The sequence below is a fragment of the Apodemus sylvaticus genome, chromosome 12, assembly GCF_947179515.1.
Source record: "Apodemus sylvaticus chromosome 12, mApoSyl1.1, whole genome shotgun sequence".
Classification (NCBI taxonomy): Eukaryota; Metazoa; Chordata; class Mammalia; order Rodentia; family Muridae; genus Apodemus; species Apodemus sylvaticus.
Window position 1 is genome coordinate 84,299,597 of NC_067483.1, and position 26,754 is coordinate 84,326,350.

General features: G+C 42.3%; 1 protein-coding gene across 5 annotated transcripts in view; it reads left to right on the forward strand.

Annotated features, from left to right (window-relative positions):
• Positions 1-26,754, forward strand: part of Sdccag8 (SHH signaling and ciliogenesis regulator SDCCAG8) — a 195,275-nt gene that overhangs the window by 45,580 nt on the left and 122,941 nt on the right. For 4 of the 5 annotated variants that reach the window (XM_052200142.1, XM_052200140.1, XM_052200138.1 and 1 more), the window contains exons 10-12: positions 1,794-1,946; positions 7,691-7,825; positions 11,036-11,152. In XM_052200142.1, the coding sequence (XP_052056102.1) occupies positions 1,794-1,946; positions 7,691-7,825; positions 11,036-11,152 (405 nt within the window). The remainder of the gene's footprint in view (positions 1-1,793; positions 1,947-7,690; positions 7,826-11,035; positions 11,153-26,754) is intronic. The other variant, XM_052200141.1, reaches the window with a different exon arrangement.

A 26,754-nucleotide genomic window follows, 5' to 3' on the forward strand; every position in this document is an offset into this window, starting at 1 on the left:
AATACAACCCATTTTATTTATCCATTCTTTGGTTGAGGCACATCTAGGTTCTTTCCCGTTTCTGGCTATTACAAATTAGGCTCTTATAAATGTGGTTGAGCAAGTGTCCTTTATGGTAGCATAAAGCATCCTTTGGGTGTGTGCCCAGGAGTGGTATAGCTGAGTCTTGAGGTAGATCAAGTCCCAATTTTCTACAAAACTGCCATATTGATTTCCAAAGTAGCTGTACAAGTTTGCACTCCCACCAGCAATGGAAGAGTGTTCCCTTTGCTCCACGTCATTACCAGTATGAACTGTCACTTGTGTTTTTTATCTTAACCATTCTCGACTGGCCAATTTATAATCATACTTCTGAGCTTTGTAAAAACTGGGTTGGGCCAGTGCTGTGGGCACAAAAAATGCCAGAGGACTGAGGTACCACAGAGGGTTAACTTGATTGGGATTTTATATGTAGTGTGCAGTTCTGTTTCATTGTTGGACATTATAGACAATGGTATTATATTGAATGTGGCCAAAGGAAGTGAAAGAGGTTTTACTTTTCACAGTCCAGTCATCGCCCCCTCCCCATCCACCCTCCCACAGCTCCTCATCCCATTCCTCCCTGTCTTCAAGAGGATGTCCCCTGCACCAGGCCTCCCCACTCCCTGGGCCTCAAGTCTCTCGAGGGTTAGGTGCCTCTTCTCCACTGAGGCCAGACCAGGCACCCTCTGCTGTACATGTGTCTGTTGGGGGCCTTGGCCTCCCTAGCTGGTGTGTGCTGCCTGGTTGGTGGCTCAGTGTCTGAGAGATCACAGGGGTCCAGGTTGGTTGAGACTGCTGGTCTTCCTATGGGGTCACCCTCCTCCTCAGCTTCTTCCAGCCTTTCCCTAATTCCACCCCAGGGTTCCCTGACTTCAGTCCAATGGTTGGGTGTGAGTGCCTGTGTCTGTCTGTCAGCTGCTTGTTGGGCCTCTTAGAGGGCAGCCATGCTAGGCTGCAGTCTGTCAGCACACCACAGCACAGCATCAGTGCCAGGCCATGGGCTGCCCCTTGAGCTGGGTCCCAGTGTGGGCCTGGTCACTGGACCGCCTTTCCCTCAGTCTTTTCTGTTTTTTGTCCCTGCAGTTCTTTTATACAGGAACAATTCTGGGCAGGGTTTTTGACTGTGGGATGTCAATCCCCTCTGAAATTGAGGGAGTTTTGATCTCTGGAAAACATAGTGGGAAAGTTTGTGCTCAAAGGAAAATTGTGACTTTTTTCAATTATTAACTTTTACTGATATTGCAAGATGTCCATCCTGATAACAGTAGACAGCAAGTTTTGCATTTAAAAGTAATAAACTAAATCTTATATTAAGGAAACATTATTAATAGAGTGTTAGTGAATACCTATGCATAATAAAATACAGAATTTGGCATGTTTAAAATTTTTTATTTGTCTATTTTGAAGAATTAAAAGTGAGATGCTAGTATGTTTTTCATGTGTATCCTATGAAGTGCTAACACCACACAATTAAAAATACCAAGGCATTTAGCTTTTCTGAACTTATTTTCAAATTCTGAGTATTCTGTGGCCACTGTCAAGGCCACCAGAAGTCTCCAGCTGACTGGACTTGCAGCCTCAACTGTGAGATGGAAACCTGTGAGTGAGTGTGACATCAGGGTGTTGCTATGGCAGTCAGTAGTGTGGGTAAGCAGTCATGAAGTGGGCTGTAGAGGGGGTTTGGACTATCTTAAATAAGAGAGGGTATCATTGCCTCATTCTCCCGGGTGCCTTCCCCCTCCTCACCGCCCTTCTCGCTCTCTTACCTGCAGGCTTTGATCCAGTGTGAGCAGCTGAGGAGTGAGCTGGAGAGGCAGACAGAGAGGCTGGAGAAGGAGCTCGCCTCTCAGCAGGAAAGAAGGGCTTTGGAGAAGGAGATGATAAAGAAGGAAGTAACCAGAGAGAGGGAAGATGCAGAGTCAAAGGTACCGCGAGCTGAGCGCCAGCGCAAGCGCGCGCCGGACACTGCCCCCCAGCCGAGGGGTCTGATGGGTGGATGGCATTGGGGAAGGGCTGGCTTCCTCTCACAGTTTTAGTCCTTCCTATCAAGGAAGTGGCACAGCGCTCCTGGCAGTGGTGGTGGGCACGCCTGGATGCTCGTGCCCGCTGCCTGCCCCTCGCTCCTGTGTATCTCTTTCTGCCTGCCTTTGAGCTTCAGCAGATGAATTGGGATCTCTGAGGGTGTAGTTGTAGAGCCAGCGCTGCTCTGAGAGGATACAGAGACAGCAGGCAGACCTTGGGAAGGTGGCTGTTCAGCAAACACATTCATAAATGCATCGAGTCTCCCCAGCCTAGACAGCCATGAGAGACCTTTGTCAGGAGTTTGAGCTCAGGCCTAGGAAGATGGAAGGGTAGTTAGGTGATCAGTGGAGTTCAAGGGAGGAAAGCGCCATGCGCAGGAAAAGCCCACACCCATAGGAGCTGCAGCTCTGTGCTTTGTTGGGGTTTGGACACCGCCCAGGTGGTGGAGCAGCGGGAGTCAGGGGTAGACTGGCAGAGGGTGAAGTGTGGAGACATAGAGAGGAACTAAGTCACCAATGCTCTTAAAATCTACATGAGTGTTAGAAATGTCAGTCAAATGCGACAGGAAGCCACACGTTGAGTCTTCACATTGGGCAGTGTGGTAATGACAGCTACATTTGAGAAAAGTCACCTCATTAATGAACTGCTGTAGAAGCAGATTATGTGCCCAGAGATACGGTTGGAATTAGTTATGGCATCCAGTGGTGAGGATAACATCTTGGCCCTAAGAGGTCGCTGGGAGTTAGTCATGTCACTCAGGGAGAGGGGAGAGCATCATGGCCGTAGCTTTTCAGAGTGGTTTCATGTAGCTGCCCGCAGCCACATGTAAACCGGGTTACCTGTTGAGAGAATCTTGGGGTTATAGGGAAGAGGGGCGAAAAGAACGTGCGGCCAAGTCAATGTTCACTGATCAAAGCCGTAAACTTTAATGGCGCCGGACCTTTTAACAGTTTGGGCAAACCCTTCCCCCCAGACTCCAGGCTGAGTTCCGGTGGAAGTTGTCTAGCTTCTCTTGGAGGTCTTCGTCTTGACTGCTCCGGCAGCTGGGTGGGTCACCTGTTTAATTCAGGAATCCCTATACCTGGAGGAACAATGAACTTAACCTTTACTTCGAGCGCTCCACCCTAGGTGGAGCAGGATCCTGGCTAACTGGGAGAAGTTAACCTTGACCAAAGTCAAACTCTGACCAAGTGCAAGACTGCCCCAATATGGCTCTGTACAGTTTCAGGTCACATTTATTCTCCCCAATTCGTGGCCCTTTTCCACCTCAGGCGGCTCCTGCAGTCCTTGCCGAGCGAGCGAGCAGGCTCTGCTGAGCGTCCGCCTTCCCTCCTCAGCAGTCTTTCTTATCATCAGCACTGCTGTATCCTATCAAAAGAAATGGTCTCTACTGCAGAAGAAGTAGATCTCACAGGCTTCACCTCCATTGCAGGAGAATCAATCTTTGTTTTATTTGATCCTTCTGAGTCCTTGAAGCAGTCTCCTTCAGAGCTTCTCAGAGCAAAACTAGGATTCTCTCTATAGGTTCCCATACCTCAGTGATGTCAAATTCTTATTCACTGATGGCTTCTCTGACTTCCTGGGAGCCCCTGGCATGCATGACCTAACATCCTCACTGCCTGGCACACCTCTCACTTAGCACATGCTCACAGATGTGTTTACGAATGAAGTATGAATAGCATATAGGGAAGGATAGACGGTCCGTGGCGTGCAAAGGCAGGACCAAGGCAGACATTAGAGCTGGTCCTGTCTGCAGGTGATCAAGGCAAGCCTTGTGGGAAGGTGGTGTTTAGCTAAGGTCCAAAGAATAGGTAGGACTTAGAATCTAGCTTCCAAGAAAGGATGTGGCCTCTGTTCTCCCGGAAAAAGGCATGAGAGAGGTGCAGTTTTGTGTGTATGAGAAAATAGCATCATTCACAAAGACAGCTAATGTTCACACCTAGGGTATTTAATTTCGAAAGGGGCCCATTTCATGGAAACCGTTTGACTCAGTGGCTTCACAATATAAAACCTCTCAGATGAAGGAGCATCTTCAAAGGAAGGACAAACCGTGAGGAGGTGTGCTGGCCACTCCCTGAGCCACAGAGACAGCAGACACAGGCATCTCTCACACTGGGCGAGCTTCGGCAGAGCTGATCTCCATCCAGTCCTGAGGATGAGGACGATGAGAGGAACCCGGGTCAGCAACCCCCAGCAGCTCCATGCTGCTCTCTTCTAGGAAAGTGGTGTGGGGTGAGCCAGTGGGAGCTCTGGGACCTCCTTAATCTTCAGGAGTAATGAATGCTCTAAGCACTTGACAGGATTAAATGAGATGATGTTTTGAAAACAAATGTCATAATGCCTACCTTATGGTAGGCACTGAATAAAATTGAGCCTGTGTCTGTTACCATTTTATTTTAGGGAAGGCACAGTGGGCTTGCAGGACAGTGTTCTTGTGCCTTCATGTGGGTACAGAGAAGCCCCCCATAGACCCTTGCTGCAACTTTTATGTATATTTTTGAGTGAACTTGGCCAAGTAGCTTAGTTTTCTTAATCTCATTTCAGGGGAACTGAAAATTAATCTAATACAAGTAATCCAATTTTTATTAATCCAAATTTGATACAATTCTTTTTCTAAAGGGCCTTTTTTTTTGTTTGTTTTTTTTTTTTGTTTTTGTTTTTTTTTGAGACAGGGTTTCTCTGCCCTGTCTGTCCTGGAACTCACTCTGTAGACCAGGCTGGCTTCAAACTCTGAAATCCGCCTGCCTCTGCCTCCTAGCATGCTGGGATTAAAGGCGTGTACCACCACCTCCCGGCAAAGTCTAAAGGGACTTAAAGTGTGTGTGTGTGTGTGTGTGTGTGTGTGTGTGTGTGTGTGTGTGTTACCTGAGGAAAGTACCTAGTTTCCCATATCGCTGAAGTCTCCGCATAGAACCGTTGGGATGGAGATGCCGCAATCATGGGTACCGTGGTCACAGTCACGAGTGTACACAGGTGCTAGGGGCTAGCATGCAAGCACCTGTCTGTCCTTCCTTTGTCTTTCCTTCCTTCTCCCCATCTCCGCACCTCGCCTGCAAAGGACCCTGCAGCTTCACTCAGCCTTCCCTTCTGGATTCTTCAGTTTCTCAAGCAGACCTGAAATGCACGCCCAGGACAACAGCTTACCAACACACAGTACTGAATGAGGTGCTTATGAAACAAAATGAGAAGGGAGTTTCCTCGTTATATTTTCAGATAGCATAATTCATGTGTATGAAAGTGTGCTCGCGGCTGAATAGAAAGCAGGGACTGCCAGTTGTAGTGTGGAATCAGAAAGAAAAGTTTTGCTTTTCAAAACTGTTTTCTGGGGCTGGGGGATGGCTTCGTTGGCAAAGGGCTTACTGCCCAGGCATTGGGACCCGAGTTTGCCTTCCCAGCACCCATATGGTAGAGCCAGGCATGGCTGTGTGTGCCTGCGGTCTCAGTGCAGGGAGGAGGGAGACAGAAGGATTCCTGGGTGCTTGTGGACTAGCCAGTGTAGCTGAATCTGTGAGTCTCAGTGAGAGACTGTGCCTTACAAAATAAAGTACGCAGTGATCAAAGATGACCCCAGGGCTGACCTCTAGCCTCAGCGTCAATGAGCACACATGTATTTACATGCCCACATGCACATATGTGCACACACACACACACACTACCAAGCTCAGGAATACAGTCTAATAGGAAAAGTGGCCAATTAATCATTACAATTACATTGTAAAGTTAGTGTAAAACCAGGTACTCCTGGCGTTCTAACCATAGGAAGACTCAAGGGACTACCGCCCCCCCCCCCACACTTCCCATTGTATGGGAGGCTCTAGAGGACAGGCACCCTGTCTACCTGCCCATATTTGCATCAGTCCCCCACACATGCTCCCTGCTGTGAGTTTGTCTCCTGCCTTCCATGTGCTCTCTGAGCCTCTCTGGTGTGTTCTTCAGGCCGTCATTTCTCATATGCTTATTTGATCGCCCCCTATAGTCCACACATTTTCTTAGTTGCTTCCCTTGGCAATAGCCCATTGCCAGAATCCCTAATTTGTTATATCTCTTCTACCCCTTCATGCAATAGTCAATGTACTGGAAACCACTTTGCAGAAATTTCTATCAAGCTCTCCCAGCCTAGGCGTCCTTGTCTCTTCTTGCCCCTGTCAGAGTTTAAAGGACTTACCTGATGTCAGCGCCTTAGACACCCAGCCGTGTGGCAGCTGTCTGTGTTACTTCTGGCTCTGCAACAGATGTGGATGGAGAAACTCCTGCAGTGTAATGCTGACTTCCAGATGGTGGGCGTGGGGGAAAAGAAGGTGTGACAACAGGAGGGAGGCCTCAGGAAGTGGGTGACAGGAGGCAGCAGACAGGTCGTGGGCAGAGGAGCTAAATGACAGGGGGTAAGGGGAGGAGGGATTGGTGTGTGCCCTGTCATAGAAACGGACACAGAATTTACAATTAGCAAACAATTATCTGTGTATTTATTCTAAACACTGAGCATTCTTAATATGAGCATTCTTAACAGATTTATCTCCATATAAATATGTACTGTATTAGTTTTACTAGCTTGCCACTAAAATTGACTACTCCTGTATGGGTCCAGAAGACCTATAATTACAGCTTTATGAAATGAATAATCATGAACTTGAGTTCTTAAATTACAGAAGTTAAATGATAACTCTATTTGCCCTGTTTATTTTCCCTTGACCTTTAATTATTAATTCAGATTATAATATGCACAAAGATACTTTGTAGTTTGTTATTCACAAAGCTCTGTGCAAATGAAGTTTCAGACAAATCTTTTAATGTCTGTGACCTATAAATATCTATAAATCAAATGCACAATTCTCCTTGATTTTCAGAAAAGTCAATTAGTTCATTGCTCTAAATTAGAAAGTATCTTCATGGCTCCTTATTTTCATGTGGGTCAAGTATATACATTTCAAGTGTAGACATCTGACATTGTAAAGCTCTTACTGTAAGAGTTAAGGGTGATGAGGTGGACACTGAAGATGCTACAGGACTCCATGCCAGGGCAGCCAGGGTGTCATGGACAGCGACGGTGAGAACAGCAGGTACAGAGAGTTCCCACGCACAGCAGCCAAGGAGCAGCCCTTGGTGTGACAGACCCCTGTTCTGTGCTGGGCACTGGAAGTCAAGGGGGGCTTCCTGGAAGATGGAGATAATTGCACATCTAACAGGACTGAGGAACACTCGATAATGGGAGGATACCAACAAAGGAACTCTTGTTGATTTGGGGGAAAGGTATCTCTCTGTCTCTGTCTCTCTCTGTCTCTCTGTCTCATTCTTTCTAATGTTTAATGATCATGCGGAAAAGACCAAAGAGTTTCTGGTTTCACCATTCTCCCTTTTAAAGGACTCCATTGCAGTCTGTTTTGTAACATATTTGCTATATCAGAGTTTAGATAAAGTTTAGACTTTATCGTCTTGCACTTTGACTATAGGTGAGAGGCCAGGGAATGAATAGGAAGGAAAGAGGCATTCCAGGTCATGAGGTGGGTTGAGGAAGTACAGAAGTGGACATCTCCAACCCATGGAGAAATAATGTTGAGCCCGGGGGCTGGCGGACACCAAACTAACGAGATAACTTTTTAAGTTTCATGTTCTCAAATACCGTTGCTGATTTTTTTGTTTCCTCTTACAGATGTTGATTCTCTCTCAGAATATTGCCCAGCTGGAGGCCCAGGTTGAAAAGGTTACAAGGGAGAAGACTTCAGCTGTCAGCCAATTAGAGGAAGTTCAGAACCAGCTTGCGTCTCAGGAAATGGACGTCACAAAGGTCTGAACAAGTTTTGGTTTAATAATTGGCTTAAGTACGTGTTTTCTTTGAAAACATTTTTTCTTTAAATTTATTTATGTATTATTTTTATTATTGTATGTGTGATATGTATGTGTGTATGTATGTATTATATATGGATGTGGTGGTGTGTGTGTGTGTTTTGTGTATGTGCATATGTGTGGTGTGGTGTGTGCATGTGTGTTGTCTACAGGCATACACATGCTGTGGTGCTCCTATGGAGGTCAGAGTCCATTTTCTCTTTCCACTGTGAGATATCCCTCTGGTTTTCAGATAGCCTGTGAACAATCTCATCTGCTTTGAAACCATTTTTCTTTTCTTTTTCATTTTTTTCTTTTATTTTTTTCCCCTCTCTGTAGACTTGGCTCACCTGGAACTCAGTTATCCGGCCTGCCTCTGCCTCCCACTGAAACTATTTTTCTTATTATCCAAAGCTCCATATGTTGTCAGAAAGAAGTTGGAATAGAAAGTCTTTTTATTTCAAGAATAATGAAGGTTACTTTAGTGACCTTTATCAATAGCCATTACTACAAGGCCCTCTTCCTCTGCCCTTACTTTATGGTACTGAAAATCCGAAGCTAATTTGTAGCAAACAATCAATTGGCAAAGACAGACTTGTGGATAGTTCTATATAATTGCTGCATCTTTAACAAAACTTTCCTAAGTTAGTTAGCAAGGGGTGATTCTTCTCTGTAGATAGTGTGTACCTAGTCTTTCCAACAATTGCTTAACTATTCTGAAAGGTTTGCTTGATATAAGAAGTTTCCTCCTCTCTCTTCTGTTTCATATCTACTTTTAAAATCAACATTTTCTACAAAATTTTTAATTAAATTTTATGTTTAGCATAAATTCTTATTTTATTGGTTAAGTTATATATTTGTGTCTTGGGCCTCTCTGACCAGTGAAGTGAGAACTCAAACATGTTGTGGTTTTAATTGATTTATTTTAAGAAATATTAGTTTGTCTGGATTTCAAGTAAATTCCTTGACTAGTAAGAATTTCCAAACATAATATATAAATGAAATCAATTCATTCTTTATCATTAAATTTGCAGGTAATACTATAGCACAATATCCTATTTCCTTAAATTTTAATACATTTTGTTTTATTGTTGCTTTAAATTAACTAATCATAATTATTTTTGGCTTTTACATTATTTTAATTTATACTTATACAACTTACAAAAGGAGCTATTTCTCTTTGCTTTCTAATTCTCCATTGACTTCTAAAATCATGCTGGTTGATGAAGAGACTTAAAGCTTCTGTCTGCCAGCATACCTGCTCTGTCTGTCTGTCTGTCTGTCTGGAGACAGGGGTGCAGACAGGTCTGCAGAGGAATGGATATACAGGTTTGTAGGTGAAGTAATGGCACTTGTTTGCCGTTCAATATAGGAGACACCTTTGAATGAAGTGTAGCAGTGGAAAGAGTGAGCTTGCGTCTTCGCTGTCCAGCAGGACTCACACTCAGAGTGAGTGGCACACCAGGCGAATGACTTTGAGAGAGCTTCCAACCCTCAGATGATAATTCTGGCTCAGTATAATGCCTAGACTTATTTTAGAAGTTTGTTGTAGATGAATGCAGTAAGCAATGAGTCGAAAGGATAAGAAGGTGAGAGTTAAAATTGCAGAGTGAAGTGACTCTTTAGAGGACTCACTCAGACGATTGTTATGGAGTACATTTAGATAAAGTCGCTGCTTTTCATCATTGAGGAATTGTTATTTTTCTGACTTATAAATTGTGAGTTGTTCACTTCATCTGTAGATCTACTGAAGCCAACAGTTTGAAGCAGGTTATTTAGCATTTTGCATTTAAAATTTCTGGAATGGAAAAATCAGCTCTGGTGTGTGAAGGCTTGACTTGTGTGTGCGTGCATCTGATGCCCCGGAGGGACAGTGCTGGCTGCGCTTCCGTCTTGTCAGAACTTCAAGTTCTGGTGCTCTTATTGTTTCTAAAGAGCTTTTTATTTGAGCAAAGGAAGGCATCCAGGTTACATACTTTACTGTAGTTTAGTATCTCAATAATAACAAAACTAATTTCTAAAGCTTCTAAAACTCATTTTTGAAGAAATGCCAAATTGAAAAGCTTCAGGCAAGGACAACCATTAGATAATATACAACCATTAAAAGGCAGATTTGGAAATCAGAGGAAGAGCTGTGATGTAGCTCAGCTCTCTACAGGTTCCCAGTTACAGCAGAGGCTCATCATTTCCTTGTTTAGATTTTCCTGATAATTCTCTTTCTTAACTATGTTTCTCCATGTGAGTGACCTGGACTAGAAAAAAAAATTGCATACAGAATATTTTTTGCAACTTTTTAAAGATGTTATATGTACTCATTATCTAATAATATCACAGTTATTTCACTTTAAATGTATATTTCCTCTTCTGTAGATGGCTACAGTTATAATTGTAGAGCATGCTTAAAGCCAGCATATGACTCTTACCCAATAATACTTTTACCCGTTAATAATATCCATTTTACCTGAAGTTATTTGATGATATTTAAGTCACATTGCATACCTACAACAATATGGTTAATGCTGTCTATATGGTTTATAGTAAATGCTGGAATTGAACACCTAAACATCAGTAATATAGTTTATTAGCAAAAAAAAAATGTCCCTGTAAAAATCTCCTTAAAAGCTTAGCTGATGATATCTTTAAAGAGATATTTTACAATATATATAGAATAACCACCTGTGTGAATAATAACAGACTTTAACTGTTTTAATTACTGATTTTAGCTCGTGTGATTTCAGATGACAGTGACTTTTGTTGATAATATTCATTTTAAACTATTTTATAAAAGGTAATCCTGGAAACTTACTTCATTCGATTCGTTAGTTATGCATTCCATTATTTTATAGTTTTTGGTTGATTTTAAGAGGGGGAATGAATGTACATTGTGGCATTCATGCAACTAAAAAGACAGCTTGAAGGAACAAGTTTCCTCATTCTAGGCAGGGCCTTTGCATTACCTCAGGTACCAGGCTTGGTGGCAAGCATCGTTACCTGCTGAGCCATCTCTCAGTACTTCCTTGTATTGCCTCCAAACCTTAGACCATATTCAATTGTCTTAGAAAAGTTTTGCTGTACTTTATCTGTTTTTCCTCTAGGGGGCACCAAAAGATCTAATTGTAGACATTTCCCTGCCGATCTCAGAGGCTACTGATCTGTTTTTACAATCTAACAGGTGTGTGGAGAAATGCGCTTTCAGTTAAATAAAACCAAAATGGAGAAGGATGAGGCGGAAAAGGAACACAGAGAATACAAAGCAAAATCTCACAAGGATCTTGAGATGAAAGATCAGGTAAGGGACAAGCAGCTCTTAAGCTGTTAGTAACATGTTTTCTGAAGTTGGTGTGGCTTTACCCCTGAGCCACTCATTTCTCTTATAATGTTTCTAACTAATGTAAGGCCCCAGATTATACTATTAAAAGAATTTCATTTATAGTTGCCTGACATGAAGTGGTGAGAATCAACTGCTTGCATATGAAATTCCAACTTGACAGTTCATAAATATACATTTGGATATGTATCTATTACTTAGGAAAAGTTTAAAAATGTTCTAATGCACAGTTTGAACCTAAAATATACGTACATAAAAGTTCTTGAAAGATGCCAACTTGCATCCAATTTTAAATGAGAAACTTTAAAATTTGTAAGATGAGATGAGTTGATATGTAAATATGTCAATCAAATTGATTGTTGGCAGAGTTGGACCAGTTTTAACTAAGATAGCCATGAATACGTTTGCTCAGGAAGCCTAAATACAGTGAAATTAGAAATGTTAGGGAAAATGCTACTTGCTTCAATTTCAGTTTGAACAGATGTTTTATGTTATAACTCTGTTGAGATTGTATAGATACTCCAATTTTAATTGACTCTGGGGAAAGCTTTTAAAGAGAAAGTTATGGCAGATTGACTTTTGATGTTCTATTTTTATGTTACATTATAGGCCATTGAAGGTTTGCATTCTTTACAGCCAAGAAAAGCAGATTGTGTATTCTATTAAAATAATACGACCGAGGTATCAGTATCAATAATTTAGAGATATCCGTACAGTTCAGAAGTAGGATGCTCCAGATAATTTTACAGCACATTTCTAAGCAAGGCTTTCTATCATATTTTCAACATATTTTCCCTTTCAAGCCATCAGCTGTTGATGACAAATGACACAAAGGCAATGGGGAAAGTATTAAATATGGAAGTGCAAATGAAGCTCTGTGCAGAACACTTCAAATCACAGCCCGAACCCAGACAGCCAGAATAAACGTAGTTTTTATATGAGTAGATGCAAACTTTATGATGAGTTCTACATCTTAGACCATCTTTTAATATTAACATGTACTGATTTTACTTTGTCCAGTTGGGGGCGTCCCTGATAGTAGAATGGAACGTTTCCTCAGTTGGGCTTGAAAGCCTTGGACTACTAAGCAAATGGAGTCCTCTCCTCCCCCTGATACCCTACAAGTTTTTACAGTTACACTGCCATACTCTGTAATATTAAATATCTTTTGGGTTATTATACGAAATTCCAGAAGTATAATACTTTCTTCTAATAGAACACAGAAGCAAAGAGTTCGGGAATGATTTAAAATTACATTATCATGTTTTAGCAATACAGAACTAAACTAAACAAAACAAAACCCTACAGTAACAAGAGAGAGTGCCTTAGGAAATGAGTAACCTGTTTCAACCCCTTCTAGCATCTGCTCCTTTAGAATGCTGTCTTCTCCATCAACCCATAATGGTGCTAAAGCTGAAAGGAAGGGCCGCCTTTGTCAGTGTTCCCTGATGGACTAGGATACCAAGCTCCCCTAATCATTAGTGGAGCCGTCTCAGTGAGGATGTGCCTTCGGGAGGACACAGTGTGTGGCAGTAAGCTGTGGAGGGCTAGGAGAGGTTTACTTGCTCCCGTTTGTCCTGGGACAGAATGTGGGGACGCTGTAGGTGCTCTTTGTAGCTGTTTTGTACTGAATAGACAGTTTCAGAAGTGGTAGCTTCTCATTCCCTGGGTGATTTGGAGCAGCAAAGAAGCAATTGTTCTTTGGTCTCTCAGCCATGACCTGACCTTCTGTCTGTAAGACCGGAGAGCTATTTAGCTTGGCTACCATCTGCACCCAGGAGAGAAATTTACATTTAGTTTTGAAAAGCTGGACAGGCCAAGCATTTATCTGCAGTACCGACCATGATATAAAACATACTTGATTTTAAAGCCCCGTGTCTCATACAGTCATCATAACCAGGAGGCTCTCTCTTGGTTTGCAAACAGGTGTTCCCCATAATGCATCATTTTATTCATATTTTAGCTAATCTGACCACTTGATAGGCTTTGAAAGTAGGTGGGAAACTGAGATGGAATGTGGTGAGCACAAGGGCCTCTTTGATGTATACATAACCAGGCAAATGCTTGACCACTGGAATGATTTTCCTCATGACCTGAGCCTTGACTCCAGCATAATTAGAAAGAAAGGTTAGAGGGGGAACAATGGCTGTCTCTTCCGCCCACTTTCTTCTTTTCTTCTTATATTGTGTCAGGACCCATGGGTGAATTACCCTTCCCATCAGCTCCTTTGTATCCCTGCAGCTTGGAGAGCTGCTGTCAGTCTCAGGGGCTGCTTCTGCACCACGGAAAACAAAAGGCATTTGGTGTGCAGATTGGGAACTTTGTGCCTTGTTTTATTTTCCTTTTTTTCTTCCGTCTTTTCTTTCCTTCTTTTTACTTTCTTTCTGTTTTTATAAACATCAGGTATACACACACACACACACACACACACACACACACATAACACACACACCATCATGGGAACTTAAAAGCATATGAAACAAAAGGAACATTATAAACAACCTGTGCATCCAGTACTTACATTCAGTGTGTGTCAATCTTGTTCCATCCAGTTCACAGTTTTTTTTTACTTCAACTCATTATCATATTTTTCCATCTTATCATTTTCTAATTTTTCTTTCTTATTGTCTTCCTCTACCTCTTCTCCTTTTACAAAAATATTTAAAACATATCTCAGATATTTATTATTTCACCTACAAATATGTTACTATCTGTCTATGAAGGAAATGCTCATATTATCATATTCTCACATTGAGGAATATTAACAATAATTAGTAGCAAATAATACCAAGGTTGTGTTCACATTTCTTTATCTCAGAAAGTGTTTTGCAGTTGGTTTATTCCACAAAGTAGAGCAGGTGTGTCTTTGTCTGTTCAAATGCTACAGTGCTGTCCTCTTTAAAAGGAAGTTAAAAGAATACTTAGTAAAAATGTTAGCTTTCTTTATTATTTATTAAGTTTCCTTCTGAAGGCTTTGTGCTCCATACTGCCACAGTCACCCTACCAGAGGCCTTCACCCTCTGCCTGACACTGTGAGCGTGTGGGGCCAGGATGGGACTTTGCTTCTCCTCACATTCCAGAAGGGGCCAGAGACTCCGAAAGGCAAACTGCGTCATTCCAGAGCTCTAGATTCAAGATTCAGGAGCTTTTAGGAAACCCTAGCGTTACAGGGTTAGCTCATTTGAAATGAAAGAAGATGCATCCTTGGAATTTTCTTTGTTAATTTTGAATTTAATAATTGAGTCTCAAAGATGTTTCTTTGTTGCCTCTAGCCTTTGATCAGGGTCCAGGGCAAGTAAAAGCACAGAACATTTTGTTCAGAAAAGAGAAATGAGATATTAAAGGTACTATCATAGCCCTCTGTGTTTCCCTTATTCTTCTGTCTCTTCTACTCCTCCTTTTCTTCCTCCTTCCCCCATTTTAAATTTGTCATGTAATTTAGGGGTGTATATAGCACAAGGGCACATAGAGAGGGTGGGATTGGGAGGTGTGATCCAGAGAGGCCAGAGCAGTTGAGGAAGCTGTTTATTGTCAGGCTGAGCTTTGAAACTGCAGATGATAGGGTACGAGAATGTCTAGAGAACAGGGGCATGCTTACAGACTGTGGTGATATGAGACCCTTCCAGAACATTTCATTGGCTTTGGTTTTGATTTTGTGTTGAAGAGATAGATGAAGCAATGTGGACTGGGATACACAAAGTTAGTGGGAGTGTGGTAGAATTAAAGAAGCCAGTTTAGAGAGGCGTCTGTAAAGCCTGGTGCTCATTGAATAGTGAAAAAAAATTGTTTGTAGTATTAAAGAAGATAGTGAAGAATATAGTCTGAGAGACTGCTTTGAAAAGTGTGTGCACATTGAAGCTATCTGAGTTCTGGAAGGCAGGCAGAGTGGGAAAAGGAGAATTTACCTTTGTACCTTTGGATGGCCATAACACATTTGATAAAATGTTATTCAGAAATACCACCCTGTCAAGGAGCATAATTGTGAAGTGAGAAGGGCTCTTTCTATACAAGAGATGCAGTCTGCTGATCACAGAGAGGTTAGGGAGGTGGATCTTGCTACTTAATGGAGAAAACCTGGGGGATGGGGGTAGGTAATTTTGGTGGTCGTTAGGAACCATTGGTGGTAGAAAAGACTATGGTAGCAGAGGTGGTGGCAACAGAGGTAGTTATGGAAGTCGATACAATGCACTTAGAGGAGATGGTGACGGCTATGGCGGTAATCCTGGCTATAGATAGAGGAGACTGTGGCAGTGGTAGACCAGGGTATGGAAACTAAGGTGGTGGATACAGTGGTGAAGGAGAATGTGGTGTTATTATGATGGAGAGAATTTTTGGTGGAAGTAACTGGTAGTGGAGGAAAGTATAATGACTTTGAAAATTATGGTAGACAGCAGTTATCAAACTGTGGGTCCATGAGGGGGGCAGGGCTGGCGGAGGATGCTCAGGCAGTCCCTATGGGGACAGCTGTGGATCTGGTGGTAGAAGTGGTGGGTCTGGTTGCAGAGGGTTTAGCAAACAGCAGAAAATGGTTATAGTTTCTTAGAAAAAGAAGGTAGAGTTGTCGGGAAAGCTGCAGGTTCCTTTGAGACAGTCGTCCCAAGTGCAAGAGGAACTGTAAAAATCAGCCACAGAAGGAATGATGGTCCATCGTCAGAAACATCACAGCAGCTTCAATGGGAACCCCTTCCTGGTCAGGACTGTCATAACATGGTTTTCAAAGCATTATTCATTAATGTATTACAGTGACAGCTGTGTGTTTCTGAGGTCATTTCTCCTGTTGCTTTATCTTCTCCTCCACCCCCTTGTTATACAGAGTATATTGCCTTGCAGATTGCTGTAGTGATGCCAGGAGTAAAAGAATTAAGGGATGCTTAACTTCAAAACAAAACCAATGCTCGCCATGCCTGGCATTTTCTGGGTTCCGGGTTCTAGGTTCATGTCCTCACCCTGCACAGCAAGTGCTTTCCTGACTGACTTGTCTCCCACATCTCAGGTTCTTTTTTTCCAGGCACCCTGTGTAGGGAGGTGTGCGAGTCACTCTTCTTTATCCTGAAAGGAGCAAAGGCTTTAGGCTAAAGCTTAGGGCATGGATGGCCATCTGTGTCGTGTCCTGACATATGTCTGTGTATGTATACATCCCAGCAGCCCGAGTTCTTATCTAGGCTCCTGCTAGGGACAAAGACAACACAGATCACCAGCTTCCCCCACTTAGAGGACCTGTTTCCTTCCGCCCCAGTACAGGTCCAGCAGTAGTTAGGCTGGGACAAGGCAGAGACTGGAGGGGTGTACATTTCTGAGAACTGTTCCAGGGCTGAAGTGACAGGGAAAGACTACCACAGAGATGAACCAAAGGCCCATTGGCCCATCAGACTGTCCACGATGAAAGTCACTGAAACTTGTGAGACATTGATCATGGAGCCGGAAGCTGCAAGTATTGGCCCTTCTTTGTTATTTTTGGTTTTATGAGGTAAGCTCTCACCATGTAGCCCAGGCTAGCCTGGAACGTGCTATGTTCTGTAGCCCAGGCTGTTCTCAGCTCAGGATCTCACTCAATTGTAAGGGCTTCTGAAAGTGTCCTGTGGGACTGCATTGAGAACACTGCATCAGCACACGCCTGACGTACTCCACCTGATGCCTATATTCCTGACGTGCTCCCACCTATGCCTATATTCCTGACGTGCTCCCACCTATGCCTATATTCCTGACGTGCTCCACCTGTGCCTATATTCCTGACGTGCTCCCACCTATGCCTATATTCCTGACGTGCTCCACCTGTGCCTATATTCCTGACGTGCTCCACCTGATGCCTATATTCCTGACGTGCTCCCACCTATGCCTATATTCCTGACGTGCTCCCACCTATGCCTATATTCCTGACGTGCTCCACCTGTGCCTATATTCCTGACGTGCTCCCACCTGAGGCCTATATTCCTGACGTGCTCCACCTGAGGCCTATATTCCTGACGTGCTCCCACCTGTGCCTATATTCCTGACGTGCTCCCACCTATGCCTATATTCCTGACGTGCTCCACCTGTGCCTATATTCCTGACGTGCTCCCACCTGAGGCCTATATGCCTGACGTGCTCCACCTGAGGCCTATATTCCTGACGTGCTCCACCTGAGGCCTATATTCCTGACGTGCTCCACCTGTGCCTATATTCCTGACGTGCTCCCACCTGAGGCCTATATTCCTGACGTGCTCCCACCTGAGGCCTATATTCCTGACGTGCTCCCACCTGTGCCTATATTCCTGACGTGCTCCCACCTGTGCCTATATTCCTGACGTGCTCCCACCTATGCCTATATTCCTGACGTGCTCCACCTGAGGCCTATATTCCTCGTAGCAGAAAAGGAGACTCATGCCAGCTCTGCATCTGCCTAATTTCACAAGTGAAGTTTTATGAAAACACATGAACATTACTTATGTGCTGCCTTTGCTTCTTCCCTGGTCTAAGGGCAGAGCTACGTGGGGCTCAGCAGTTAAAAGCACTTGATGCTCCTGCAGAAGACTGCGGTTAAGTTCCTAGCACCCACGTTGTAAGCTCACAACTTCCTGTAACTCCAGCTCCAGGTGTCCAGCACCTCTGGCCTCTGCTGGAACCTACAGTCACATGCACACTCACACACCTATATGTACCTAGTTAAAATAGTAAAAAAAGATCTTTAAAAAAAAAAGCAGAGCTGAGAAGGTATGACAGAGGCTACATAGCCCACAAAACCCAGATATTAGAAGTTTGCTGGTCCTTCTCTGAGGCAGAAGGTTCTTTAGTCTTACTAGAATGCCTTACTGGGAAACATCAGCCTTGAATTATAACATATTATAATTTACTACCTTAGAATATTTTATGGAGCAATGCATGCTATATCTCTGCTCTCTCAAACATCTAATAGCATCTCCAGGTGAGTACGTGGTGGTTGGGTCTACATTTTATTAATGGCTTAATAAACAACATGTGGCTTAGATGAAAGTACAAAACAGCATTATTATATCTTTACAATTTAACTTAGAGGTTAGTATAAATTTTATTGTTTAGAAGTAAGAAAATGGACATGCCTTTTCTTAGTTGTATACATATGGTAGATCTTTGGAGTGATACTTAACACTGAGCAGGGAGCATTTAATAGCTCAAAGTTCTTCATGAAGTAATAAAAGCAAATACTTAAGATTAAGAGTATGGCCGCATACACAAAAACATCAAAATTAATGCTTGGGGGAAAAAGGCTTTAAAAGTTGCTCTTAACCAGTGTGAGTCAGCACTTTAGAACTGAAATTATGCATGGAGTGCGTCAATGCAGGAATTATTTCATAAAGTCAGTTCATTAGATATTTAGAGGAAATCTGTCTATTTGATACAAAGAGACCAAACTAAACCCTGCAGCTCCTAAAAATCAGGCTCTTTTAAGACCAGAGAAATAAGATAAAGGAAGGTTGTACCTTTTTATGTAGACATGTTGGAAACCCTGTGTCGGGGTTTTCATGGCTGATTCTTTCTAGGAGGATCTGATTTCAGTGTTTAATGTGGAAAGTCAGGACCACAGCAGTTTAATTACTGTGACTTGTGGCGCACAGGAAGACTTGCCTGACTGTAGGAAGATTGGAATAGACTGTTAGAGTGGGCCATGGAATGAACTTCCCTGAAATAGTTTCCTTTATTGAGTAACAGGGTGATGTGCCTCAAGACCTAGACTCTGGGCCTCTGGAGCATACTATGTAATTCTGGGAACATGGAGCAAGAGACCGTCGTATCTGTTGGATGTGGGTAACTGCAGTGTTCGTCTTTTCTACTTGGAACGTTAGCACCTACAGATTAGAGTAAATCTCTTGCCGCTCTCATCTCTCTGAAGCTATACACCCTGTTCAGCAGCCTGAGATAATGTGAAGTCTGAGAGCTAGACTTCAGAGACTTATCCAGCCACCACCCGCCTCACACTTCTCCTTCTACTGAGTGCCTGGGAGGGGGCCACACGGGCATGGCTTTGGCGCGTGCAGTCACGTGGTCCTGGTGATGACAGCACCGCTCGCCATCTTCTTCACGCTCTCTTTCAGTGCTGTAGTCTTACACATTCCTGTCCCCTCTCCTCTGTCTTACGGCAGCTCCTGGGGGTATGGCTTACCCAGACCAGCTTACTAAACACTGCGGTAAATAACTGCACGTCCAGGTCCTGCCCTTGGGGAGTTTATATTCTAGCTGGGGACTCAGAATACACATTTGAACATGCCGTAAGAATACTTGCAAAGCAGCATATCGACAAGTGCAAATTAATGTAGTGTGAACTTCACGCTGGCTGCAGCCCACGAGGGAGAATCTGGTTCCACGTGTGTGATGTACTAAAGCTTCCCTAAGTATGCCCTCAAGCGCTGTTCAGCATACTTAGAGAAATTTGTGTTTCTATCACAGCCTAACTGAGATTGCTGAGAAAATTCTTCAACCTAGCGTCTGTCTAATAAGCCGCTGTCTTTTGTTCTTATCTTGGTTGATGCCTGGGTACAAAATAGAATTTATTGGGTTATGCAGATAATTTAACATATCTCTACTTCATAAAGGTCTGAAATTATTGAGCATATTTTTCTAAAGAACCATGCCAAATAAGGTTTTCATTTAAGTCAACACTATGTTGGTAAAATTCACAAAATTAGCCATGTATGCTTTTGCTTTGTCATCACAGAAACACAGCTCCAGATCATTGTGGTGGGGACAGCAGGTCGAGGGCCTTCCTGCCTGCACAGCCTGCACTGCTCAGCTGCCTACTAACACTTTCCTAGTTATTTTTGGTGACAGGATATGTATATCTCCGACTAAAACATAGAAACATACATACATACTCATGTGAATAATCATATTATTGGCTTTTATTTGTAATTTAATTTTCCAGAATAGGTGACCATTCTCTTCAGCATAGTTATTTTTTAAACAATTAAATGATAAATAGAAATAGACAAATAGTATTGATCTCAGTGGAAAGGGTTGATTTAAGCCTATCTAAGAGACAAAAGCATAAATAGTAAACAAAACATACCCATTGAGAAGTAATCCACCTCATGAGCGAAGCATTGGTTAACAGGCTCTTTCCTTTGCATAGGAATTGAAAACGGTAAGCTGAATTCTGCATACTTATTTTAACTTTAAATGCTGCCTCCCCAGGCTAGCCTGCTGGGCCTTCACAGCGCCTACTTACCTGCCAAGCCTGCAAGTCTGCTTACTATTAGGTGGCAGCAGTTATTTGAATGTGTCCCTGCAGGCCAGCAAGCTGACAGGCATTAGACATAGGACAGCTACACTATGCCTTAATGTCTCAGAAATATTAGCACCAGGATCCAGCGTGAACTTTCCTAATTAATTAATACCTGTGTATACATTTATAACAGTGTTTACTGTACAAACATAGGCACATTGACAGAAGCTAGTGACTCTATATGATAAAATGGAGCAGACTGGTTTTTTGTTTGTTTGTTTTACCTTCTGCTTTGTATTCATATGCAGTTATGATATTGCATGTTACAGTTACAGCCTGGGGATAGTCTTGTGTTCTCTTTAATATTATCTTAAACATTTTTTGTATTGCTTCTATTTTTTTATGCTAATCACCTTAATGTGGCCACTTATGTACATTTCTACAGGAAGATGATAGGTCAGAATTTGAAGAAAGCAAAGCCTTGGCAGATTTAAAATCCAGTCACCTTAGTGTCCACTTGCTGCTCTAATCCAGCAGCCATATGTTTTGTGCATTGTGCTGGCCTATAATGAATTTCTGTCAAAGAAAACAGGTAAGGTAGCTATGCAAGCACATTTCTTATGTCACTATCAGCGAACTACAAAAGGACCTGGGGACTTGGAAGACGGGAAGATGGCACCCTTGCAAGGTGGTCAGGATGCTGCCGAGCACAGATGGGCAGAAAGGGCATTTGGCTAGAAGGCCCAACATGGCAGCTTGAGCAAAGGAGTGAGAAAGGAGACAAAGTTAGGAAACTCCGTGTCTCTGACTCTACCTTTCGTTAGCTAACAGTATCTCCTGTGTGCTCTTTTATGAACTGTCTGCCCGTGGAGCAGGGACATCTGCAGTGGGCTGCCCCCAGTTAAGTGTGCACTTACACTGAAGGCCCTGGCGTCAGGCGCTGATAAGGTGATACACTTTAGAAAAGTTTGTTTTATTTTTAATTTATTTTTGTATTAGTCTCTGCCACACCACATTTTTAGATGATATTGAGAGGGAACCCAGGGCCTCATGCGTGCTACAATGCTAGTTCAACCGCTGAACTGTATTACCCAGCTTTCTTTCCCCTTTCTTGGAGACTGATTCTCACTATGTTCCTAGGGCTGTCCTAGGACTCCTACACTTAAGTGATCCTCCTACTTTGGCCTCCAGAGTAGCTCAGAATACAAATATTTCTACCACATCTAACCAGAAAACTTAAGGTTTCCAACATTCTGAAATACACAATAACATTTTATTGGCAATATTAGGATCGAGTAGGAGTTTGTTTCCTAGAAATAAACAATTGGGTTATCTTGATACATGGAGAATTACCAATGTCTTATGATGGGGGAATGAAACATAGATTATGCAGGGTTTATCTGTGTGCCATGAATCCAAAGACAACATTTTTCCCCTGGTGCTGCCTCCTGTGTGCTGTGTATGAACTCCAGCACAGAGCCACATAACCATGCCTCAAAACTCCTTGCTTTGGCAAGGAGGAAACCTCGCAGGGATCCACTCCCTTTCCAGGTGAACTTAGAAGCCTGAGAAGTGAAGCATTTTCCCCTCTGGTTTTAAGTTTTTGTATTTATCGATCATATTCTCTCCCCCCTTTGAATTTTGAATTAAGTATTAATAAAATAAATAAGAGCTGCACAGTCTCAAATGTCACTCCACACTTTCCAGTTATTCATTCTCATTTTGTAAAAATGGCACCTGTGTTGAGATTAAAGAATTTGTTCTCAGCAATTTTAGATCAGATTCTCATTATTGTGATTAATAATGAAACAAATGCCTAGCCTTTTATACAGTTTAATTTAATTACAAGGCAGTCATCATTTAATTTTCTATAAGAATTGAACCCTGACACTAAGTTAAGGCTACTATTAAGCATCAGCAACCTGTCAAAGGTGGAACTTGGGGATCTGGTAGCTTCTGTAGAACATATGAAATTCAACATTCTCAGCTAGAGTATGTCATGGTGTGAGCTCATGATAAAGGGGATGTATCTGTGACTCCTATTTGAGAAGCACAGTGTTCACAACTGGTTATCTTCTTTCTTGGCACCTTCAAAATGCATCTATAGAATGAAGTATGGATGTTCTGGAGACAGCTGAGCTAGAATATATTACTAATTAAGTATGTTTTTAATAATTAAAATGAAAACAAAAGATTTCTCAGATCCTCAGCATATTTCCCCCCTTTCAGGAGTTAATTTTGGGCTATCAAAGGTGCATAGTGACTTAAGCCATAAAGGGTTTATATGATAAGAACAAGAAATGCTTTATGCTAAAGGAAGATTCAAATGTCAGTCATCTTTCCTTGACTGTAAGGAACATCTGAAAACAGTCACTTACAAAGACAAAGGGTTTTTCTTGACTAATAATTTTAGAGTTTCAGTCTACTACCCATTAGTGCTGTTGTATAGATGTGGAGTGAGGCCACACATTGTGCTGTGTGTGACAGATCAGACCAACCCACCTTGTGTCAGGAAGAAAGAAAGGAATGAGAAGACACTGAGGTCTCACTGTTCCTTCAGGTTCATGTCCCCATGGCCTGAGATCTCCCAGTGGGCCCTACCTTTTTAAGGCTCTACTAATTTCAGGTAAAGCTAGGCTGGAGAACATGCCTATGTCATGTGGCACTCTGGCACCATGACAGTAACACACTAATGACTTTGATCCAGTATCTTTTTATAGCTACACTTGAGAGTCTATGTGTGGTATATCTTCCAGTGTGTCTCAGCAGTCTGTAACCACAAAGTGAGACTGAACTGCTTTTTCCCCCTTAGGGAAGCCCTGAGGTTTAAAGTGTCACATACTGAATGCAACAACACCCTTTACACTCACCTCACAGCCAAGGGAGCAAACAGGCACAGGAGAAAAGAGAAAAAAGTGGGAAAGAAAAGACGGGGAACATCTCAGAAGGTGACCTTCTAGTAGTGTTTACGATAAGACTTGTGTTTTGGGCCATTACTTACATGTCCTCAAATTCTGTGGCTCCGAAGGGGCAACCGTGATCAAAACCCATCAGTGTAGCACTTTGGTATCTTCAGAGGGAAACACAGTAATGGTCTTTGAAAACTCTGATTAGTAAAATTTCCATTCCTCTACTGTTGCTACTTACTAATAAGTACTATCACTTAGGATTTTTAAGAGAATGCCTTTTATGGTATCTATCAATAATATGTATGGAGTGGGATTGAGATATGTTCAGTGGTAAAGCCTTTCCGTAATATGCAAGAGGTCCTGGGTTACATTCCTAACATTGAAAAAAAGAAAGGAAAAAAGAAGAGCCAACTTTTATCATTAGTGTCTCTTATTTCAGTGGCCACATGTAAATGATTGAAGGGAAAGTCCCAAATAATAAAGAGCACTGTGAGAGGGATCCTTACGACCCAAGAGTAATAACCTAGCCCAGTCCCGTCTTACAGATGACAAGGCTGCAAGGGAGCTGCAGTTACTGTGTTTCTATGTGTTTATTAATGTAATAGTATAGTTATTTATTCTATGTGTATGAGTACACTGTAGCTGTCTTCAGGCACACCAGAAGAGGACATCTGATCCCATTACAGATGGTTGTGAGCCACCATGTGGTTGCTGGGAATTGAACTCAGGACCTCTAGAAGAGCAGTCAGTGCTCTTAACTGCTGAGCCAGATCTCCAGCCCCTTACTGTAATAGTTAATAAGATGTATATGCCACATACAAGTAGGCCAAATAATTCCAATGAAAAACGAAATGTCATTATTGCTCTCAGAATTCTCTTTGTTTTGTTTTATGTTGTTTTGAGAGCCTTGCTGTATAGCCCAGTCAGGCCTAGATCTCACTATGATTCTTCCTTTTCAGCTTCTTAGGAGCTGGGATTATAGGCACGTGTTGTATTACTGGCTATATATTATATTGGGAGTATGTAAGAAATGCTTACATTTTAATACTAAAATGTTAGGCTGCTTTATGCCTAGAGAAAAGATTTGCATAGAAATTTCTTTAGAGAAAATAACCAAATGGTAAAAGGTATATGAAAAGACACTTATCATTAACTGTCAGAGGAATGTAAACCAAACTAGTGTGAGATACCATACCATACAATATCTTTTTATTATCATCATCATCATCATCATCATCATTATTATTATTATTATTAATTTTCTTTATTTACATTTCAAATGTTATCCCCTTTCCTGGTTTCCACTCTGAAAATACCCTATCCCATCCCCCCTCCCCATGCTCACCAACCCACCCACTCCCCCTTCCCTGTCCTGGGATTCCCCTATACTGGGGCCTTCTTCTCCCTCTGATGCCCAACAAGGCCATCCTCTGCTACATATGCATCTAGAGCCATGGCCCCCTCCCTTCACGTGCACTCTTTGGTTGGTGGTTTAGTCCTGGGGAGCTCTGAGGGTACTGGTTGGTTCATATTGTTGTCCCTCCTTTGGGGCTGCAATTCCTTCAGCTCCTTGGGTCCTTTCTCTAACTCCTCCATTGAATACCTTGTGCTCAGTTCAATGGTTGTCTGAGAGCACCCACCTCTGTATTTGTCAGGTACTGTCTCAGGAGACAGCTATATCAGGCTCCTGTCAGCAAGCACTTGTTAGCATTCACAATAGTGTCCGGGTTTGGTGACTGTATATGGGATGGATCCCCAGGTGGGGCAGTCTCTGGATGGTCTTTCCTTCAGTCTCTGCTCTCCACTTTCTCTCTGTATCTCCTCCCATGGGTATTTTGTTACCCTTCTAAGAAGAACCAAAGTATCCATATTTTGGTCTTCCTTCTTCTTGAGCTTCATGTGGTCTGTGAATTGTATCTTGTGTATTTCAAGCTTTTCGGCTAATATCCACTCATCAGTGAGTGCATACCATATGTATTCTTTTGTGATTGGGTTACCTTACTCAGGATGATATTTCCTAGTTCCATCCATTTGCCTAAGAATTTCATGAAGTCATTGTTTTTAATAGCTGAGGAGTATTCCATTGTGTAAATGTACCACATTTTTTGTATCCATTCTTCTGTTGAGGTGCATCTGGCTTGTTTCCAGCTTGTGCTATTATAAATAAGGCTGCTATGAACATAGTGGAGCATGGGTCCTTATTACATTTTGGAGAATCTTCTGGGTATATGCCCAGGAGTGGTCTAGCTGGGGGTCTGGTATACTATGTCCAATTTTCTGAGGAACCACCAAACTGATTTCCAGAACCACACCATATCTAACAAACATAGCTCTAATTTAAAAGACAATAGTGGGCTGGTAAGGTGGCTCAGTGGTCAGAAACACTTGCCATGCAAACCTGAGGATCAGAGCCCACGCCTGGATCCCTTGGTGGAAGGAGAGAATAGACTCCCAAAAGTTGTCCTCTGATCTCCACATGTACACTCTGGCACATGTGCACTTACATGCACATGCATGCATCATACATGTACCTGCATCATATATGTATACACAATAAATGAAATGAGACAGTAGTACCATGTTAGCAAGGATGTGAAGAAATCAGAGCCCTCATTTTTTTGTTGGTAGGTTTGCTGCTGTGGAAACCAGTCTGGCAGCTGTTTGAAACGCTCAACATAGAATTTTCATATGACTCCTAAGTATATGCCCAAGAAAAGCCAACCATTCTTATATACAAACTTGCACCTGAGCGTTTATAGCCACATTTCCTAATATCCAATTCTGGCAGTAAGTAGTATATATCAGTGATGAATGGATACATGAAATATGTATAACTGTCTCTGTGGTACTTAAAAATAGAAAATGGAATTCCCAGTTAAGCATGATGGCACGCACCTTCAATACTAGCACTCAGGAGGCAGAGGCTGGCCAATCTCTGATTGCAGGGCCAACCTGTCTAGATAGCAAGTTATAGGTCAGCCAGCGCTCCATAGTAAGGTCCTGTTTCAAAAAAAATTACATTTTACATCATGGGTTAACTTTAAACACATTGTGCTAAATGAAAAAGCTAGTCATGAGAAATAACATGTTGTATAATTCTGTTTATGTGTAGCATCCACATGGACAAACATATATAGATAGAAATTGTAGTGGTCGCTTGGGACCAAAGGCAAAAGAGTGATTGATAACATGCATGGGGTTTCTTTGGGCAAGACAACATGTTCTAAATGTATTGCAGTGGTGGATGCCTAATTGTAGATATCAAAGACAATTTGTTCATAAACTTTAAATGGGCAGATTCTCAATACTGTATTAAGTCATTATTTTAAAAAATCATCCTGTCATAAAAGTTACAGGTTATCCTAGTGAGTAGGGAGAATTAGTGGCTAGAGAAGGCTAGCCCACAAAAGAGACTAAGCAAATATCCCGTTTAACTCCTATCTGAATGGCAAAAGGAGGTGCACTCACAGGACAGATGA